Source organism: Chanos chanos, chromosome 7, assembly GCF_902362185.1.
Source record: "Chanos chanos chromosome 7, fChaCha1.1, whole genome shotgun sequence".
Classification (NCBI taxonomy): Eukaryota; Metazoa; Chordata; class Actinopteri; order Gonorynchiformes; family Chanidae; genus Chanos; species Chanos chanos.
In genome coordinates, this window is record NC_044501.1 from 7,822,664 (window position 1) to 7,840,163 (window position 17,500).

The 17,500-nt window shown below is 42.5% G+C and overlaps 2 protein-coding genes across 2 annotated transcripts in view; both read left to right on the plus strand.

Moving 5' to 3' along the window:
* The first annotated feature begins 3,061 nt into the window (after nt 1-3,061).
* Nucleotides 3,062-4,468, plus strand: trappc5 (trafficking protein particle complex subunit 5). Its single transcript, XM_030780584.1, has 3 exons — nt 3,062-3,115; nt 3,431-3,742; nt 4,067-4,468. The coding sequence occupies exons 2-3, from the start codon at nt 3,473-3,475 to the stop codon at nt 4,361-4,363; spliced, it is 567 nt and encodes a 188-aa protein (XP_030636444.1). The 5' UTR covers nt 3,062-3,115; nt 3,431-3,472; the 3' UTR covers nt 4,364-4,468.
* Nucleotides 4,469-5,769: 1,301 nt separating this feature from the next.
* mcoln1a (mucolipin TRP cation channel 1a) overlaps nt 5,770-17,500 on the plus strand; it is a 14,876-nt gene continuing 3,145 nt past the window's right edge. The window contains exons 1-9 of the mRNA XM_030780151.1: nt 5,770-5,952; nt 11,212-11,453; nt 12,119-12,283; nt 13,333-13,489; nt 13,984-14,065; nt 14,382-14,478; nt 14,845-14,944; nt 15,420-15,526; nt 15,857-16,006. Coding sequence (XP_030636011.1) covers nt 5,910-5,952; nt 11,212-11,453; nt 12,119-12,283; nt 13,333-13,489; nt 13,984-14,065; nt 14,382-14,478; nt 14,845-14,944; nt 15,420-15,526; nt 15,857-16,006 — 1,143 coding nt within the window. The 5' untranslated portion in view covers nt 5,770-5,909. The remainder of the gene's footprint in view (nt 5,953-11,211; nt 11,454-12,118; nt 12,284-13,332; nt 13,490-13,983; nt 14,066-14,381; nt 14,479-14,844; nt 14,945-15,419; nt 15,527-15,856; nt 16,007-17,500) is intronic.

A 17,500-nucleotide genomic window follows, 5' to 3' on the forward strand; every position in this document is an offset into this window, starting at 1 on the left:
TTTTCTAAATGTGCAACTGAGCCATGCAATACGTGCGTAAATGAAAACTCGGTATCTGTTTTGGAGATTGGAATTAAGTGTGGCTGATCTACCACCCCCCTCCCCACCCCACCCCTCCTCACTCACCTTTTTTGTGATGTAAATATGCAATGCCTTTTTTTTTCTTTTCTTTTCTTTTCTTTTTTTTTTTTGTCACGACTGAATGGGGGGAAAAAAAAAGTTAAACGTGTGACAGCTATTGTGTGAGTGTTCTAAGTGAGTTCTTGGATGATAAGAGAGGGATAGAATTTAGGGGCACAGTAAAGAAAAACAACAACAACAACAGCAACAACAACGACAACGACAACAACCAGAAATCAGCAGTGGAGGGAATGTAAACTTCCTTTGAGGGCATGCCCATCGTGAAGAGTTGCCATGGTTACATGCCCCGCCCACCTCTTTTTTTCGTCAGTTGGTTGAAATGATGTTCTCAGAACTCGTCAAGCTTGAGGGGCACGGTTGAGCATAGCAAGAGAGATGGGTGCATGTTCTGAAATGCTCCCATTTACGCGTTTCTCTTGTGAGATATCTATCTCTCTAACAAAGATGGTTACATCAGGTTTTCTAATGTCTTTTTTTTTTTTTTTTTTTTTTGCATATTTTTGTACCATACTTGTAATTGTTTTATTTATTTGCATATGCCTTTTGTGGGCAATGTAATCCTGTCTCTTATACCTTTGTGATAAGGCACCTCTTTTTGGATGAAGGATGTTGTTGGATGAGATACAGAAATTTTTTTCTTTCTTTTTTTTTTTTTTTTTTAACTCCAGTCCTCTTTAGTTGTTTGCCTGTTTTGTTTTCATACCAAAACATTAGGGCAAGAATCCAATAGAGGACTTGCAGTGCTGTTTGGTAGTATTTATTTTAAGTTATATTAAAATGTTAAAATTTCTGGAAGTTTCTCGCGTTTCCGTAAATGCTTTCCTCTTTAACGTCACATCACACAGTGGGAGATTTCCATCGGTTTTCGCTTCTTCCTTGCAAACTGAAATCAGTTCCCAAACCTTTACAGAGCACACACTTAAAATCATTATTCCACTCACTGTTAGGATGTTTTTCCGGGATTATGTGTTGTTCTTAAACTAAAGAGGTGACTATTTATTTTTTATTTGAAGAGCTTATTGGGTCAAGGAGACAATCCTTTAATCATACGTGTGTGAACCACTTTAATTGGATTTGCAGCAAAAAAAAAAAAAAAAAAAGATTTTAAAAAAGAAATATAACTGTTTAAAAAGTTGGGAGGAAAAAGGACAATGGATGCCGTTTCCTTTTCAATGGCTCTTACCTTGACTCTGGCACTGATGAAAAGACAGCCTTTCCTTCCCTCTGCGTATTTATTATGATTAGATTAAATCCATAAATTATCTTTATTTATTGTTATTGTACTACCAGGTTCAATGCCTTTATGTACCTAAGCACAAAACTCAATGTTGTGACGAATGTACAGAATACATTTGGAGAAGGACACACAAAGAATAATTTGACTAAATACACTGAGGATAAAAAAAATAATAATAATAATTTTCCGCTGACTAATTTACTCGCCCTAACTTGCGGCTCGCTACCATAAATTCAGGTTGTTCAAGACGGGCGGAATAATTTACCATGTGCAAAAAACAAACAAACAAACAAGCTCCCTCGAGATAAGCTAAACATTACATGAGTCATTTGCCACAATCGCCAGAAGAGGGCGCGAAGCGACAAACACAAGCCAATGTCGGCTCTCCGTAGTATTCAGTAGGCTGTTTGTAGATCAGACTGTCAGCATGAATACCAAGCATTTCACAGTTTTCCTATAAAAAGATAATCTATTTTTAAAGCGTCTTCTTCCGGTTTTCTGGGGAGAAAAATTCAGCGGTGATGTCCCAGAATTCAAGTTCGGTAAGCAGATCACTAACGGTTCAGCATTTCATTTATGTTTACGTTTAGTCATTCTGCAGATGCTTTAGTCCAAAGCAATTTACAGAAGATGGTAGCCAGCGGGGTTAAATCAACGCGCCTGAGTGTGCAAATGATAGTGCCGAGAACATTTTCAAGGACTGTGTATGGTTTAAGTTCATTGCGCTAGCGTATCCACGGGTGTCCCCGGATGTGCCATCTAAATCTAAAGCTGGCACAGGCTTAGCCTACAAAAAAAAAAACAACTTACGGTTGTTGCTATTAGGAAATCTGATGTGATGTAGTTGCATGTTCAATGCTGCAGATGTTCAGTAAGTAGACCTTTGGAGTCGCCACAACTCCAGGTTTGACACTGCTTTTATGCAACAGTTGTGCTATGATGTTTTTGGGGAAATCATTGCAGCCATAAAGGAAGAAATAACGTTGCAGCTCGCATCCGCCACCTTATTTCTTGAACCGATCACATGTTGCCAAGCAACAGTAAACAAAACAGTAGCTTGCTATCGATACAATGTATAAGACTGATAGTAGGCAAATAATGTTTTAAGGAGAATCTTATAAGAGTAAAAAAAAACTGTTGTGGTTGGCCTACAGATCATTTTTTGCTTTGGATATAGCCAACAGGCCCACCTAAATTAATATTTCCATCTACGCTACTGGTACATTATACACCTTTTGCCGAAAATACTCATAAGTGAGGGCAGTGGTTAGAAAGACTCGATGCGTTGGTATTGCTGGTAGGTATAGATTTAAGGCTATGTAAACACTGCGAAACTACTTTTTTCTCAGTCGGTGAAGCAATATGCAGGCAAACGCTCCGAACTGTGCAGTTTCGTTTTCAAAATGTACCTGATACACACTCTTAGTTCAAATTCCATGTGATCTAGTAGTTATTCAGTTTTGCATTATACCGTCCTTGACACGTCTGGGTTAATTCTGAACGCACATATGGCATTAAAAAAGCCTTTTCCACAACCAAAAAAAAAGTCCAAGTTTAAAAAGATTTTTATGCACGCACCACTGACCTCCGAACAGTGAGATGCCATAATCCTGCAGAGGGCGTCAGACCTCCTTGTGAATGACAGTTTGGATTGACTTTTATTTTGAAAAATAGACCTTTGGGTGCCATTTTGGAGAATTACTTGTCATGTTTCTCTTCACACTGCGGTGATACAAAGTAAGCAAAGATAATGTTATTTAAGAGGAACACCACCTAAATTCTGGTGTTTGACGGTTCATGTGTGTTAATACTTATTGTCAGTCGGAACTGTGATGCGAGTCATATCTCAAAATAATACAATGGTTTTCATTCATTTGACGTTGAATGTCGCTAGCTAGCTAGTGTGTCAACTACATGTAAAGTACCTCTTGACACAAACAACGGTGGGATACATTACTGGTATTGAATGTATATGCTCCATCTGGTGATGGATGTATTGTATTTTATCTTGCATGACTAAGCACTTCAAATATCTTTTTGTTTTATCGACAGCGTTGTGGATCATTAACATTACCCCCAGTCGAGTTAATCAGGATGGAGACTCGCTTCACAAAGGGCAAGTCTGCGATTTTGGAGCGGTCTCTGACCCGACCCAAAACAGAAGTCAGTGTCAGCGCCTTCGCGTTGCTTTTCTCTGAGATAGTGCAGTACTGCCAGAGCCGGGTGTATTCGGTCTCTGAGCTCCAAGCCCGTCTGGCAGACATGGGACAAGGTGTCGGGGCTAGTCTTCTGGATGTTCTCGTATTGAGGGAGAAAAACGGGAAAAGAGAAACCAAGGTGTTAAACATTCTGCTTTTCATTAAGGTAGGTCTCCGATTCAACCGTATGGTTTGGTTTCCCTTTTAAACTGCTGTTGCACCCACTCTAGAGATAGAGCGAGTTGAATAACGTTCAGTTACGTCTGAGCATCTTAACGAGCCAAACTGAACAAACTGTGTTGGACTTGTCAACACAGCAGAGGAGGCTTTGAGTATCTCGGATTTAATCGAATCATTATTTTGTTATGAACCTAGTTGTCATTGTTATTATGTATTTATGTGGTCATCAGATGTTGGTGTTCAAAAAATGAAGTTACTGACTCTCTCTCTCTCTCTGTACTTCTCTCTCTCTCTCTCTCTGTGTTAAAAGGTCTCGGTGTGGAAAGCCCTCTTTGGAAAGGAAGCGGATAAACTGGAACAGGCCAACGATGATGATAAGACCTACTACATCATCGAGAAAGAGCCCCTTGTCAACGCCTTCATATCGGTTCCCAAAGAGAACAGTACCCTGAACTGCGCCGCCTTCACAGGGGGTATCGTGGAGGCTATTCTCACACACAGCGGCTTCCCTGCCAAGGTCACGGTCCACTGGCACAAGGGCACCACTCTCATGATTAAGTTCGACGAGGCAGTCATCGCCCGTGACAAAGCGTTGGACGGCAGATAGAGAAGAGCAGTACTGACATGGTGTGACCCTTATACAGAAACCGGACTTTGGTTATGAAATGTGTGTGTGTGTCTGTGTGTGTGTATGAGTGATGGAGTTTAATGTGACCCTTTGAAGGCAATTTTTGTGTGTGCACACGCACACGTGTGTGTCTACTTTTTGGGGTTTTTTTTTTTTTTACTGAAGTACTCTAGTAGTGCTCTCAAAACAATCTACAGGTAAACTCCTCAAGTGAGATGCTATTTGAGATACAGGATCCTGCTGTTTGTTGTGTTGATTTTTTTTAATTTCATTACGTTCCTTGCAGGTTTTTTTCGTTTGTTTGTTTGTTTGTGATCTTGTAAGTATGGTTAGGAATGAGGGTCATTACTGTCTAGTTATGAGGTGTTAATACCTTAATTTATCATCTAAACTCTCATCAGAAACTCTCCTTAGTAACAGAGCTTCCTTCTGCCACTCCATTTAAAATAAGTATTAGAACTGTGTTGGAAGTATTGGAAATGATCAAAAATTATCCGTAACCATAGTAACCTACGATCACTCTAGGACTAGTCAGGGACCAGATTACACCGAATGGTGTGGTAAAGGCCACGGAACTTGTGTCCAGAAATCTCACATGTGTTCCTTCATATCAAACACACTCATTGGTTCCAGGTTGTGACACGACCACATGTACGGGTTTCCCAGTGAGATGTGTGGATTTGACTTCAATACGCACGCAGCATGGTTTTGTGGCTCGAGGTGAATACATTGGTGAGTTGGTCAATGAAAAGAATGCTGTGTAATTTCCATCTTGTACTCTTCATATGGTGCGCATTTTTCTGTAAAGACAGTCCAGTGATGCTAAATATATGTAACTTCTCTCCGCGAAACATTCAGAAAAGGTTTCTAGGAAATGGATGGCGAAAATTAGAGTGTACATGCTTCTGTAATTCCACACTCAAATTCCGGCCAACTTGTTTCCGGTTTTAACGTGTGTATTCTGTTTCTGTACCGACTTACCTTAAGGGGATGCCCTGAGGCACTGGTGTAATCTAGTTAAATGTAACCTTTCTGTATTGTTACTAAATTTTACTTTATGGACTTTCCAGGATGCGTCACTGTATTTTTGGAGCTCAACATTCGCAATACGAACGCTGTCTGTAGCTGTAACTTTTTGTTTTTCATGTTCCCGTAAAGATGTGTTAATAACACAGTATGGTATTAATAAAAACAAAAAAGGCCGTGTCCTAAAATTCGCCTCAGATTCCAGTGAAAAGTAATAATCCAGTATCTCACTCAGGAATGCTGATTCAATAAAAACAAAAACGTCGAAGCTACAGTCACATGACTTTATCACATGACCACTCCAGGAAGCAAGGAAAAACTGTTGTCTGAGGGTTCCGAACAGAGTTGTACACTGCCAAGCGCTTTTCATGAAGACCAATCTGCAGTTTAAAGATTTCACCAGTCGGAAGGACGGTTTTATCTCAGCTGTCACTATTATTTATTTCAACGTTTTCCTCTTTTCACTTTTGAATTTAGTTAATGTTGTCACAGTGTGTTCATGGCCGATATAGACAATATCAGTATCAACCACGCTGGCACTGGTAAGTTGGAAAGTAATTATTTTTAACGAGTCAGCTGCTAGCATGTAACAGGATTGTGATAAATTGATAACTTGTCTCTTTTGGCTTAAAGACTTGTCTCATTATGGGTGGATATGTCTGGCGATCCAACAACTTGACCTGTAATTTACCGAACAGACACATTGTTTATGCGGCTTGCATGATAAAAATACAGAGAAGGAAACCTAGATAGATAACTGCGGGGATATCTGAAAAAATTCTGAGAACATTTGTGCAGGACACCTTTGAATTCGGAGAAATAACGGACAGTACCGACGGTCTGTGTGTAATTCAGCTGTACGTTGCATGAGTTTACAGTGATTTAACGTTTGTAGGCTATATATTCGAAACCACAGGGGTTGACTCGATGGGTCCTCAGTTTTTCAAAGTTGATATTAGGCGGATCACACTATCACACTAGTTCAAGTTCAAAACGTTATCTATATGTAATCTTTTCTCTTCTGAACCGCTGCAGCTTGTCGGTATGAACAGATAGGCTATACCCTACTCTGAGACATAACTACAATCGCTGACGTGACTACACAAGTTCTATCACAATTTGACCACCGACACAGTAAACCTTATTTGTTTTACAAATAATATAGGTAAACCTCTTGCGCTGGTTTTTAGTTCTCTACAAACTGGTGTTTGGGTTAAAGTTGATTAGCATGTCCAGTAGAGTTATTCGTACAATTCATGAGTTAACTACAGTGAGTAATTAATGGCGTAGCAGACGTATTAGACCAGTATGAAAAGTGCGTGCTATTACAATGCTATTGCCATTAAAAGTCCTTTCTGGTTGATCAGGCCTGTGATTCTTGTCTGTGTTTGGGGCACTGAACGAACCTTTTGTTTTTCCGTCTCCTCAATGCCATATAACTGTCGAGCGTATATAGCAACATCAAAGTATTAATTACTGACTTTTAAGTTTCCGCTTTTTTCGCTCCCATCAGTAGCAAACATATCGTTCATAGGCTTGGTTCTCTACTTGAAGCGCCACGCGCTGTGCTGTATGTCTTGTGAGATTTATACGAAATTTCACTTCTCCTTCTCTGCGGTCTTGTGTTATGTGTTGTTACACAAGTAGATCTTACTTATGATTTTCTACACTTCCACTGACATTCTTATACATATTTTACAGTGCTTATATGATGGGGTAGGATTCATATATTTGAGAAGTTCTTATGTCCGCACCGTCCTCATGTGTTGTAGCAGGAGTTTGGAAAGATCCCTCCTTTTAGGCAGATCTGAGAAGGGTTCAGCCTTTCCGGTGGCAAAGACTCAAACCAAAGTCCGCTCGGGGTTTTTATGTGCTCTGACGTCATAATATGGAGATGCAATGTGAGAAGGGGGGGGGGGGGCTCGGTTAATTTTCCATTCACTTTACCATCTTCTGTTGGAATTCGGATTGCTTTATTGTGTTAAGCGTAATTTTGTACCACATCAAGTCCTCAAAAAGGTTCTTCCAAATGTGGCCCTGCAAAAAAAAAGCAAACCGTATAGTGTATACATAGACTCTAAAGAGGAGTGCACTGTGTTGATCCACAAATCACAAATCCCTGAGACAGACCAGTGCAATTTACCTTAGAGTAGTTTGAGTTCTGTCCAGCGTCCATTTCAGCGTGTTGGACCTTAATTCTGGCGAACATCCCTCCTAACCAACAAAAAAGGACTAAAATGATCGAATGTGGACAAACGCATTATAATTTACATCACTGGATTCAGAAACACAACAGTGATCAGGGCCAGTGTCAAAGTAGATGGCTCTTATGCATTTCTTTACTGTAGAGCCTTTTTTTTCCTCTCTTTTTTTTTGGGGGGGGGGGTGGATTTTTGTTTGGTAAGCTGAAGCTGTTATCCAGAGAGGCTTAAAATCATTAGAATAAGTCAGAGGTCACATGCCTGTGGAACCTCACTGAGGTTAAAGTGCCTTGCTCTTGCTCAGGGGTATATCAGCAATGACTTTCATGCCTGGAGTTTGAACCCACAACCCTCTGGTTAATGGCCGTTTTCCTTCCCCCAACCCAGTTATTTACTGATTTACAGTTGTCTTATTACAATGATAAAAACTAAAGTCATCCCAATATGAGGTCACATAGATTACACTCTAACATTTACTTTGGGTCAGTTGGTTTGTGCATGTTTTTTTTTTGTTGTTGTTGTTGTTGTTTTTTATAACTTGAACATGTATCCAGAGCTGTGCTCATCAGACCCGCAGTCGTTACCTGATTTCGAAGCAGCTGTGCGTGCATCGGTTACTATGTTGTTTTGGTAGCGCGTCCGTGGGTGGCCCAGTCTGCGCTGTCAGACACGGATTTGACCTGCGATAAGGAGATGGAAACACGTTGATAGTTACGCTTCTGATTCCCGCAGACAGCCCAGGGCTGTGGAAGAGGTATACACCGCGGGTCCCGCGCCGCGAAGGTCTTTACCCGAAGAGCTGGACGAGTCAGATTTTTCTGCACGCTTATTCCTGCTTGATTGATTCTATCGCTGCGAGTCATAGATGGCGACTAGAAAAAAAAAATCCAAATGCGCTTCTGTCCTTGGGTGCTTTTTTTTTTTTCGGTAGTTGTTTTTAAGATTGACATCGCTTTGACAAACAGTCATCAGGGATCTGTCTGTTTTTACAGAGAAGATTCTGTCCCGTCGACACGACATGTTTTGAGGCGAGATTCCATTTGTTTATGACTGTGTTTAGATGAGAGGGAAAGAGAGAGAGAGAGAAAGCAAAGTGAGTTTGTTATGTATCTGATTAAAATAGTGATTGGAATTGACATGTTTTTTTTCTGTACACTGAAACACCAGCCTTGTCAGTCTCCTATTTGGTTCTTCTAGAATGTTCTCTGCTTGCCTGTCTCTCTGTCTCTGACATATGCTGATAAGTGAGAGCGTTGCTGAGGGTCAATGTGAAGGACTGCTCAGGCAGTGATGTTGGAAGCCACAACTTACTTTGTTGTTATCTGTGTTGTTTTTGTTGTGGTTTGTATGGTTTTTGTTGTTGTTGTTGTTTTTTTTTTTTAGGAGAATCAGCTCAGTGAGAACAGAATTTCTGTGTTATGTCTTAAGATGTAATTCTAGCTCTGAGGTTTGTTTCTAATCAGAAAGGGGATTTTTCTCCCTTTTGTAAAAATTAAAGTCTAATAAGTGACAATGAAAAGCACTTTGGAGGTGTAAAATCCCTTAATTCAGACAAATTAGATGTTGAGGTCTTGGACCGACACTCTGACAGCTACCAGCCGTGCGTCTTAACCAAAGGTGAAAAAATGGATTATAAAAATCTAATTTTCTGAATTGCCTATATTCTGATTAAAAAAAAAATATATATATATATGTGTGTGTGTGTGTGTGTATATATATATATATATATAAAAAAATATACAAACAAACAAAAATAACAAACAAACAAAACCGGTGCTACTTGGAGTGAAACCAAATGATTTCAGAGCTCACATGTTCTTTTCAGACAGCAGTGAGTTCAGAAGTAGCAGTTGCTAACCAACAGCGCAGAAAGTAAAAGCCCCCCCCCCCTCCCCCAAACCTAAGCCATCATCCTTGTGGAACAGTTTCAGTCAATAAAAATTTTGCACAATAATGTTATTGTCCTCCACACCTTTCAGTCAGACAGTGGACTTCAGTCTCGTTTGTTCCGCTGGCTCAGTTCACTTTTTTTTTTTCTTTTTAACTTCATTTTTTTTTAATAAATGTTCTTTACTCTTCCATTTCTCCTGTATCACTAGAGCGCCTTCACTTTTCGTCAGCCTGCGTCTCAGTGTCTCAGTGATTTATTTTGCCGTTAATGAGCCGTGTCAAACGCAGTTCCTCGATATGTAAAGATCCTGCGGGTTCACCTTGGCGCTTACAGATTTATCGCCGTTTGAAAGCGCAGTTTACTCCGCATTCGGGGATTCCTGCTGCGTTTTCGCCCCGGCTGGAGCTTAGGGGTTTTCAGATCAGGGCTGGACGTAACAGTAACGTTTTCCATTTGGGTTCTGTCGGTTTTTTAATTTTCCACTGGGCTCAGCTTTAGAGCACCGTGCACGTCCGCTCATCTCTGAGAAGAGTTGCGTTATATTTTTACCGCCGTCGGTACATTTACTGGTCTGTCGCTTGTACCAGACTGATAGAGGGAGAGGAACTTGCGTCGGGTTGGGTATTGTTGTTGTTTTATAGATTAATCAATCATTTGTCGGCTCTGGATGGAAAGCCTCTCTTCAGCTGAGCCACACTACTGAGGAGTAAAGTTCTTTATTTAATAATGAGCTGAACTTGGGACAGAAAAATTCGTCTGTTCGTTTCAATCGTTGTTTTGTCGTCCCGTTTTGTGAAAATTTCAGTACGAGGGCAAGCATTTGCAAAATGTGAAAGGAGTGTTTTTAAAAGAACACAGATTGTTGTCCGTAGAGTCTTGGCTTCTTGAATTCCAGCCGCGTGCTGACCAAGGCTTTCTCCCATCAATGTCGATTCTGTCTGTGTCAGCTGTTTTTTTTTTTTTAGGCTTTCTTTTATGTCTTTTTTCTTTTCTTTTTTCTTCTCTCTTTTTTTTTTTTTTTTTTTTTTTGAGGAATTGCAAGTGCGAAGAGCATCTTTATGAGTGTTAAAGCCGCGTACCTTCCCCCTCGGGGCCCCAGTCAAAGCTCCTCAGACGTTAGACGTGAGAGCGTGACACTCAGAGTTCCCCCGTTTTCTCACGTCTGCCCGTTTGTCTTTTAATTAACGCTCTGTCTAGTTCGCCTGGAATCTGAGCCGTCACGTAACGAGGCGCGGCAAGTATGTGGACGCTCCGTGTCCGCAGAGGCTGTCATCGCAGGCCTCTGGACCTGAAACGATGCGTGTCAGGGGTGTGTGTGTGTGTGTGTGTGTGTGTGTGTGAGAGAGAGAGATCAGTTCCTCGTCAGGTGTCAGTATTTGAAACTTGACGTCTTAGGAAGACGGTGCTCAGACGCAGGCTGAGTAAGATGTGCACAGATGCATGCTGGGATATGCCGAAGAGGATTGAATTTCACTTTGTTTTTCGTCCCTGAAGCATTCATCTCATTTTCGTTGTTTGATTAGTGTGTCCTCTTTTTCAACCTTCACTTACTAACATGCACTTCCTGAGTCTTTGCCATCACTCACTCTCTTTCCCTCTCTCTCTCTCTCTCTCTCTCTCTCTCTCTCTCTCTCTCTCTCTCTCTCTCCCTCTCTCTCACTCTCTCTCTCTCTCTCTCTCTCACTCTCTCCCTCCTCCCTCCCCTTTAGAAAAGGATCATCTATATTCTCCTGTGACAAGCTACGGTTCCCGTGACGATGTCGATGACCACAGCGACCCCCAGTTGTCCACGGCAACGGACGGCTTGTTGGGCATGGAGCAGGAAGAGGAAGAGTTGCGCAGGAAGCTGAAATATTTCTTCATGAGCCCATGCGATAAGTTTCACGCCAAAGGCAGAAAACCATACAAACTGTTCCTTCAGGTCCTCAAGATTGTCATAGTCACCGTGCAGGTAGCAATTACTGTCACCACTCACTTTTACCTTCAGTTAGGGGAGAGAGAGAGAGAGAGAGGCCTAATATTTTTGCCAGAGTTTATTTCACGGAGCTCTAAGCTTTTGATTCCAGAGTCAGAGATACTGGTCTAAGTACATAGTCCGTAACATTATTTATCCTTCAGAATGAACAAAGCTTTTTAGTGTCAGAGTGGTTTTCAGTTGTGTCCATACATACACTGTAAATATCAGCGCATACGCACACACACACACACACACACACACACACACACACACACACACACACACACACATGCACACGCACACGCACACGGTGCGCATGTTACAGTACATTAAATTGTTAATGGTAGGTTTCAGAACTGTATTGATATTGTGTTGCTGTCTGACATGGGAAAAAAAACATTCCCCCTCTCTCTCTCTCTCTCTCTCTCTCTCTCTCTCTTTCTCTAATATTCTGACCTTCTGTCTCTCTCTCTCTCTAATTCTCTCTATCTCTCTTTCTCTCTCTCTCTTTCTCTCTCTCTCTCCCTCTCTCCCTCTCTCTCTCTCTCTCCCTCTCTCTCTCTGTCTCTCTCACTAATTCCCTGTCTCTCTGTCTCTCTCTCTCTCTCTGTCTCTCTCACTAATTCCCTGTCTCTCTCTCTCTCGTCTCACACACACAGCTGGTTCTGTTTGGCCTGAGTAATCAGGTGGTGGTGACATTTAAAGAGGAGAACACCATGTCGTTCAAACACCTCTTCCTCAAAGACTACAACGACGGCGGCGAAACGCTGGCCGTGTACACGCAGAACGACGTTTACGATCAGATCTTTTACGCCGTAGACCAGGTAAAACGTCCCTCCTCAACGCCCGCGTACACACCCGTGATCTGCCGAAAGGTTTATACCGTCCCAAAAAAAATCCCTATGCTGACATATTAACGTTTAAACGTATGACAGACCCGTGCTGTGTACGCGTGAAATGCGCCCAGGTCAAAAGTGAGGGCAGTGCCCAATGTGATACAATACGGAGGTCGCATGATTTTTCAACGGTAGTCATGCGGTCGTGTAATCTTCCCGACCGTAACCGTTTACCTTGCGTGAAAAAATCTCCGTGGAAGCGATTTATGGCAGGAAAGCTGTGAAAGTCCCAGAGATGCGATTTCTTCCTTGCCCTGTCTTTACAGCGATGTTTCATTACACAGCAGAAATTGTTTTGGTTTTTTTGTTTTTTTATATGATTTGAACTTTAAGCCCATAAGCCCACATCCTTTGCCTAATAAAAGAACATGCCTATTTTTTTTTTTCGCCCTGTGCCGTATTCTTGCCACATGTAAAGTACATGCCCAGCGGTGCCTTTGATTTTGCCAGAGGTCAAAAGGTCACCGTAATGTCACATATACCCTCTTGTGTCATGTGTTCCTGTGATGTAACCATGGTTACTTGCTGACTTCATTTAACTGGAAACTCTTTAGGAGTGTGTGCACATCAGGGGGAAAACAAAACAAAAAAAAAAAACTTTAGTGTGACCATCTGTTGTTTTGCTTGTAGGGTGATTTAATGATTAATGGAGGCATTTGCTTTTTTGCTTTGGCGTGACCCGTGTTTCTTTTTTATCACCATGTCCGTAACCGAAAGGAGAGGCTAGTTAAACGCGCCATAAAAAAAATGTGATCGACTTATAAATCCGAATGACAAAAGTTGTCCCACTTTCAGCTATATCATCATCATTATCATCATCATCCTCATCATCCCTGTTTTTTTCCCCCCTGTGTGAACTTACACACATATTAATTATCTTTTTTTTTTTTCCTCTTCTCTCCATCTCCTGTCTCCTTCTCGCGCCTTTCATTTGCCCTGTCCCTGATCTCTTTCATCCGTCCTCCTGTGTCCTGCAGTACCTGAAGTTGCCTGAGACCACAGTGGGGCGCTATGCATACGTTTTCGGCGTGGGGGTCAACGGCAGCGCCCTGTCCCTGTGCCAGCAGTACTATAAGAAAGGTCACATCGACCCGACCAACGACACCTTCGACATCGACCCCAAAGTCATCACAGGTCTTTCTCAGTGCTGTTTCTCTCTCTTTTTTTTCTCTCTCTCTCTCTCTCTCTCTCTCTCTCTGTCTCTCTCTCTGTCTCTCTCTCTCTGTCTCTCTCTCTCTGTTGTTCCCTTTGTTTCTTTATATACTCACCTGCTGTCTGTTCCTCGTGGCTTGTTCCCCCTTGACTCTTCTGTTTTGTCAATTCCTGTTTTTCTCTCTGTAGTGTTTTTTCTCATTTGTTTGTTTGTTTGTTTGTTTGTTTGGGTTCGTGTGAATCCTGTACATTGCTTTATGAGACAGGTGGAGGATCCTCAGAGCGTGTCATGATCATGTCGGGGTTTTTTTTGTGTCGACACAGTAAAAAAAGCGAACAATCTTCATATGTTATTTTTACCAGCTCGCATTTGTAACTGACAAACTGAGGGACTTTCTGAGGTGCCCTCTATGCAAACATAAACAAAACTCTCTCTAACTCTCTCTCTCTCCATCTCTCTCTCTCTCTCTCTGTAGACTGTGTAGGGGTAAACCCTTTGACGAAACCACTTGGTCCCTTAGGCAGTGATTACAGGAATTTCACCCTCAAATTTCACAAGTAGGTTTAATTCAAATTAAAATTCAAAAAAAAAAAAAATAAAGATCTCCCAAGAAATTATTTTGTCATTTCGTAGAAAGATAAGGGTAAGTAAATAACAATACAATTAGACCGCGGTTATTGCAATGAAATGTTATGAAATTACAAAGTAAACACATATAATTTGCCTTCTATTATTAGGATTTTCTTAATTGATACCAAAGTAAACACTTTTTTTCCCTCTTACGCCCCCCCCCCCCCGTTTCTCTCTTCCTCTCTTCTCCTCTTTTTCTTTCTCTCCCTGTTTTCCCTTTGAATTTCATCCCTCTGTCCCCAGGCTCATTAATGTGACCATACAGTTCCAGCTGAAGGCCATAAACCTACAGACCATCATAAACAATGAGATTCCCGACTGTTATACCTTCGTCATAACAGTGAGTCCCCCCCCCCCCCCCCCCCCTTCTTCTCAGAATGGTTCGCTCCACACGAGACACCTGTTAAAACCGTGTGTCACGTGTGTCGCGCGGATGGTATCAGTTCCATTAAGGGTGAATGTTCTAAACTGAACTCTTAAGTTATAAATATATACTTTTTTAAATAATTGACGTGGTGTTCTGTTCTGTACAGATAAGGAGGTTGCCATTCGTTTTATTCTTCGTATTCCAATGTTAATTTGCGCACGTGAACGAAACAGGCCCTTTAACACGGCCCTATGATTGAGAGCATCAGTTGTCTGAGTTGCGGGGGCGGACTGAAATGACCTTTGGCCTGTGTCTTGTGTGCCGTGGTGTCTGTCACAGATCGTCCTGGATAACAAGGCTCACAGCGGTAAAGTGAAGGTCACCCTGGAGAACCAAGCCGTTATAAAGGAATGCAAAGACCCCAACGTCTACGGACACGGTAAGATGTCTACGGACGCGGTAAGATGTCTACGGACGCGGTAAGATGTCTACGGACGCGGTGAGACCGCGCCCCGACAGCTCTGAGGGAAAAAAAAAACACATATTGCAAAATTTAAAAACTCCTCCGTGGACTGTGCGTGCTTGGAAAAAGATGAATAAAGAGCTGTTGAGGGTAGATGGCGGGGAAATGTGAATTAGAGGCTTTATTTGGTCCGTTCATGTCTCATCTAATCACATGATTCTTTCCGTCTTTCTGTCACTCCTCAATTCCTCATGTGACTTTCTCATGATTCCTTTATTCCCCCTCTCCACCTCCCTCTCTCCTTCCCTCCCTCCCTCCCTGTTTTCATTACTTCTGTCACTGCCATCTTTCTTCACCTTCATATTCTCTCTTTCTCTCTCTCTCTCTTTCTGTGACCCTGCCCTCCTGTTCCCCCCCTGCCCCCCCCCCCCCCCCCCCCTCTCGTTTGCAGGCCAGAGTTACACGCGTGTTGCGTTTGACGTGGCTGTCGCCGCCCTGTGTTTTCTCTCGCTGGTGCTCTGCATGCGCTCCATCGTCAGAGGAATCATTCTGCAAAGCGTAAGTCTGCAGACGTCTCAAAACAAACCTCCTCACTTCCCCTCTCTGCTCTGCTTCAGTTTTCACTTTTGTCCCCCACCCCCACCCTCCCAAACCCCCGTGTCAAGTTTTTACAAGCGTCTTTAGAAATTCGCAAAGTTCTCTTCTGTCCCAGCTAGCGTTTCATTGATTTGGACCAATTTACTTAGTTACTTATGGATGAACTTACTTAATAACACGCAACATGCATGATTACGGCATTTCCAAAAATTGTGCCAGTGCTTGGGGTGACTGGTCTTTCTTTTCCTCTTTCACTCTGCCTACTTCCTCCCCCCTCCCTCTCTCTGTCAGGAGTTTGTGGAGTACTTTCAGAGGAGTCTGGGGCAGAGAGTGTGTTGGGGGGACAGGATGGAGTTCATTAACGGCTGGTACATCCTGCTCATCATCAGCGACGTCCTCACCATCATCGGCAGCATCATCAAAATCGGCATAGAGACCAAGGTCAGCCCTCACGGTGACCGTGGTTACCGCGGTCAATGCCCGTATTCGTTTTTTTTTTTTTTTTTTCTCCCTCTCTCTCTCTCTCTCTCTCTCTCAGCCTCACGTCTCCTCGCTTGCTTGACGCTTGTTAACCCGAGTGATTGACAGCTTGTCTGTGTCAGAGGTCACATGACTCTTGAGGAATTCTGGGGTTAAATTCTTGACTCGCAGACTTCTTGTTCAAAGGAGCCTCATGCTTGGGGCTCAAACCCACAACCCTTTGGAAACTAGGCCATTTCCCTTTACCTTACCACTGATAATATGACAGCATGTGTTGATTGACTGTATAGGCTGGATATGTCTAGATATGTGGTGTTAATGGCAATGTGGGTAGAGTTTAAAAGTATATATGCAGTGAAAATTGGCTCAGTCCACAAGGTCCAAAACAATCAGTTTAACTACATTTGACATTTGGAATTTTGAAAATCGTCTTAAATTGGAAAGTCGGATCGAGCCAGCCGTTCTAGGCTTGTGTTAATTCTTATGATGGTTCGATGTCGTAAGAGTGAAAGTCATAACAAGCAGGTGCCTCCCAGGGCGGCTGATGTGAAACTAAACTTGTCTCCAAGGGTTTAAAGGAGAAAGTCCCTAGATGCTGCGAGTATCAGGGTTTCAGACAGAGTTTTGTTTTAGGACAGGACTCACTGCTCTGCACGCTTTATGTCTCTCCCTGTTGCAACACTCCTGTCACAGCTGACAAAGGCCCCGGAATGAACTGATGAGTTGAATCTGTGGAGTCAGAGCAGGAAGGGATGTACCACGCGCAGAAAAGAGGGGTGTTCAGGTGCAGGATGGGGAGCTTCTTGTTCAGGGATGTACCATGCACAGTAATAGGGGTGTCCAGGTGTAGGATGGGGAGGCTCTTATTTAGGAATGTACCACATGCAGTAATGGGCGTGTCCAGGTGTAAGATGGGGAGCCTCTTGTTCAGGGATGTACCATGTGCAGTAATGGGGGTGTCCAGGTGCAGGATGGGGAGGATCTTGTTTTGGGATGTACCATGTGCAGTAATGGGGGTGTCCAGGTGCAGGGTCGGGAGACTCTGGTATAGGAGGCTTAGGTTTCAGACTTCAGTGCATTGTCTTTAGAGCCGTTCCAGTGTCTTATGCAAAACTTTTATGGTTTAGATTTCCCTCCCTCTATCACTGGTACTACCTAGAACTTATTTTGTTGACAGGTGGACTTGACGCAGTCAGATGGAGTTTACGTGATGTGGGCTTTTTGTCCCACTTGCAATCCACTCTCTTATTTTCTGTCAACTTTCATATATTTCATATATCTGGTCTTAAACTGAACTTAGCTGTAGGACTTTTGTCACCGACCGTTCCTTAACGGCTCCACGCTCGGTCTGTATCCTGCCCGTCTTGGAAGTCGCCCTTTGATAGAAAGCATGTGCTGAGTGAATAAATGTAGATGTAAATGCACAGAGAACTGGTTCTCAGGAGACTGAGTCAC